Source organism: Battus philenor, unplaced genomic scaffold (genome assembly GCF_028537555.1).
Source record: "Battus philenor isolate CCGP_79_NKW_IND1 unplaced genomic scaffold, ilBatPhil1.0.hap1 SCAF_16, whole genome shotgun sequence".
Classification (NCBI taxonomy): domain Eukaryota; kingdom Metazoa; phylum Arthropoda; class Insecta; order Lepidoptera; family Papilionidae; genus Battus; species Battus philenor.
The window spans coordinates 7,593,911-7,597,880 of record NW_027181678.1 but is presented as its reverse complement, the minus strand read 5'-3'; the positions used below and the strand labels follow the sequence as shown (position 1 = coordinate 7,597,880).

Sequence of the window (3,970 nt, the reverse complement as noted above, 5' to 3'; positions counted from 1 at the left end):
CCTTATTGAAACAAAGAGGTGATGTGTAACTGGTAAGAAAAAGTGCGACTTTATATACAGTGAACATTATGATTCAAATTACGTATACAAAATGCGCATTTGATGAATTGTCGGCTAGTCGATTTGGATTCTCAAAGGCGCGCGCGAAGAAATGGAACCACATTGGAAAAGTTTTTTTTTTTATTGAGCAATGTAACTTGAATCCGATGTGGCCAATAATGCGATCAGTTACTTATTTAAAGATCCGTATTTGAAATTCATAAAAACTCGTAGAAAAAAAAAAGTTTTTTTATTATTGAAAATTCTAATAATAAAAATTTAATACCCTTGTTAATAAAAGAAATGTAAAAATATTGTATAATTAAATTCTCTTCTCTTTTTCCAACCCTTAGTTTTAAATACATAATTATAGCTGATTTAGAAGGAAATTATGTATGTTCCTTTAGATCTGGCCTATTAAACCTCGTTGATTTGTTATTTTTAAATATAATATCTTAATATTCCTATATGTGTTTATAAGTTATTATATAATAAGTACAGTATTTACCATGAATGCCTAGCATCGTTGTCGTTATTTCAGCCCATAGACGCCCACAGCAACGCAAAGGCCCAAAGATATCTACGGGGAATATACCATAATCGCCGCGCTAAGCAGGCGGGTTGGAGATCCCTGTGTGGTATTGTAGTACACATAGGGCGCTGCTGCCCATCCTCTGGAAACTAATGAGTAGAAGCAATCCTGTATAATTATTGCATAAAATGTGAATTATATAAGGTTGCATTCCAATAATAGAACCATTGACTTACGATCGCAAGATCTTAGTCATCTTCAGTCTTTTACCACTGCGCTACAACTGCTCTATTATTAAATGCATCTAATCATTATTATTTGTACACGTTAATTAAACGTACATATTTCATTACAATAAACACTGTTAAATAATAAAGTTTATTATAATTATCTAGCAATTGCTTGTACATTTTTCCCAGTACCTTATTATAACTAAATATCTTTATTTATTATACTCCGACCGAAACCGCAGTGCATGCGCCGCCTTTCTATAGAATGATACAGCGGTTTCGGTCATACTTTTTTATTCTACTGATTATAATAATATGATTGTGTCAGTCATTATCATCGTCATTTCACCCGAAGAAAGGACGCTATGACATTGGCCTTCAATATAGTTTTCAAAGAAGACCGGTTGGAATTTTAAACGAAAAATGTAAATTTGACGAAATTTAAAGAATTATTTCGTTTAACTAAGCTTAACTTTTCTAAAACCCTTGAATATAAATTGATACATAAAAAAAATTATTATGCAATGATAAGTACCGACCGCACATATACAGATATATATATGTATAACATAGTAATAGACTAATCTCCTATAAATCTTTAACCTTTTAAGTAAACAGCAGTATTAAACAACGACCTTGCTGAGGTCGTCGGAAGGCGCTAAATGCAGGTCGCTTTCAATAGCTCCTATGGCAAATCTATGGAGGAGGCCTATTTACAACAGTTGACGTCCTACGGCTAAAACAATGATGATGACTAAGAAGAATTAAGCAATAATTAAAAAAAAACTTGTAACGATACCGTTACCATTTTCATTTATGATTAAATGAGTAATTGTTAACATTCATTATATATTATACGGTAACTGTGTGTATTATTTACACTGATGGATTTTCAGTGCTTATAATATTTTAGACTTTCACAGGTATTTTAGTCTCAATCGCAGAGGTACTATTTTTACATTTGTAATATTCTGGCGAAACAAATTTCGCCTCAGACGGGTTTGATCGTTGTCACATATATATTTTTCAGTTTCTTTGTCAAAAAAAATATGTCACCATTTGTAAAGTGAGGAATTCACAGTTATTATATTGTAAAAGAAGTGTCTTGGTATCTTTAGTTTCTTTAAAATCTTTTGGTAATCATACATTCTTCCGAATTCTGGTTGGAAGCTCCGCGCATGCTATCCGCTTATTATTATTATTCCAGTAATTTTTATATTTGATAGTATATGAACGACGGCGACGGCGATTTTGGATTTTATAAACCGATTCTCAAAGAATCAGTCCCATAATTTTTATATAAATAATGTGGAATAATTGGGGGGAGCCTATGTTGAGTGGTGAACACTTTACCGTTGAAATGGTGATGATAAAATGTGAAATATTCACTAAACGAGAATTTTTTGATATTTTGTGTTAAAATTGTTTTAGATAATAATTTGTTAATGTTGCTGCACCAATTGCATGCCTTCACATTTACGTTGGTTACGAGTTTGCATTTAAAAATCGTTTGAGATTTTGTCTTGCAATTCTTTATATTCAAGTATTTAGAAAACGATCTTGAAATATGCAATTGTGCTAAAACTGGTCGCCTCGTTTCTGTATGGAATCTTAAAACATTTTTGCTGGTTCATCAAATCGAGAAACAACTATTGCCAAGTTGAATAAATCGGATTTCTCTGTACATCCCTGACCTGGTTCAAAGTAAAAGAAATTATAGATAATGTTCGTCGACTATATTATTTTACTATATGTTGATAGAGAACAATAGGTATGAGGAAGTATTTTTGCTTTCGGCGGTTACATAAGGTACGGTGAAATTAACGTGCGTAGAGTCCAAATTAGAATGCATCGCTCGTCGAAGTAGTCTGGGTCAAAAATCGTGAAGCGAGCAGCGGTGTCCTGCGCATTAACGTTCGAGTATATTCAGCGTTCGTGCTGTTGCCCAACGGCATCACGACTTGGTATATAATGTCACGACGTCCTGAAGACGACACAGTCCACCTGATTCTTTAATCTACTCACTTGTGAGCAGTCACACAACACTCAAGCATAATGATCGCCAAATTCGTTGTAAGTTTTTTTTCGTATATAATATTTTAAAATCTCGAAAATAGTAATCTTTATGTTTTTTTATATAATTCGTGTTCTTAATTTTGATATTGCTTTTGTAGGTTATTCTCGCTGTGGCCGTGGCCGTCAACGCTGGAGTATTACCTCTTGCTGCCGCACCCGCTGCGGTGGTCGCTCCCGCCGCTTACGCCGTAGCTCCCTATGCCAGTTCTTACTCCGCACACGCCATCAACCATGCAGTCGCCACTCCAGTGGTCGCCCCAGCCCCAGTAGTCGCAGCAGCTCCATACGTCGCGGCCCCAGCCCGAGTAGTAGCCGCTGCGGCTCCCTACTTCGCTGCTCCTGCCCCTTACGCCAAATACCTCTCCGCTCCTCTTTTGTTATAAACGAATTTGGTGACAACATTGCCTAGTGACTTGCTTAAATATTATGTTTTATGATTAAAGATCTTTATATCCACTTTATTTGTTTTTACACTCCTAATTGTATTAAAGTGGTAATGGCCACCGGAGACTTCACAAGGACAGCCGACCTTGTGAAGACTGTCGAAAGACCCTGGATGCAAGTCGCTTCAAACTGGTCCGATTGAAATTTTTTTTTCAAGAGGTCCATCTAAAATAAATATCTAACAAAAAATTATTTTGATTTCCGTCTTATTATATAATCATATCATAATAAATGTTATTCTAATTAAGATATCCAGAAAATCTCTTATCATTTCCGTTGCCTTTCATTCATGTTGAATAAACTTTCGAATACCTCTTTGAAAGTAACTGTATCTACGGATGAAATAGTCTCTTTATTAAGGGTCTCTATGTAAAGGTTGTTGCCCTTTGATTTGGACATAGAAAATAAATCGTACCTCGTATTAAGTTACAAGACACGTTTTTCAATAAAAGGTTGGATTGTAAGTTAGGTTTGGTACGCTACAAATTTAACATGAAGGTAGATGTTTCTGCTATCGCAGTGTTTCCTTTATAGGTTATTTTTAGCAGGCGGATTCTATTTCCGCAAAAATCTATAATAACTGCAAAGTTTGACAGTGCCAATTTCCACAGAATGTGTGTGAAAATTTCTTCTTAGTGTAGCCTGATAT

General features: G+C 34.9%; 1 protein-coding gene across 1 annotated transcript; it reads left to right on the top strand.

Annotated features, from left to right (window-relative positions):
- The first annotated feature begins 2,806 nt into the window (after nucleotides 1-2,806).
- On the top strand, nucleotides 2,807-3,294 carry LOC137919358 (cuticle protein 16.5-like). The gene is made up of 2 exons (XM_068762411.1): nucleotides 2,807-2,874; nucleotides 2,976-3,294. The coding sequence occupies exons 1-2, from the start codon at nucleotides 2,857-2,859 to the stop codon at nucleotides 3,258-3,260; spliced, it is 303 nt and encodes a 100-aa protein (XP_068618512.1). The 5' UTR covers nucleotides 2,807-2,856; the 3' UTR covers nucleotides 3,261-3,294.
- The last annotated feature ends 676 nt before the right edge of the window (nucleotides 3,295-3,970 follow it).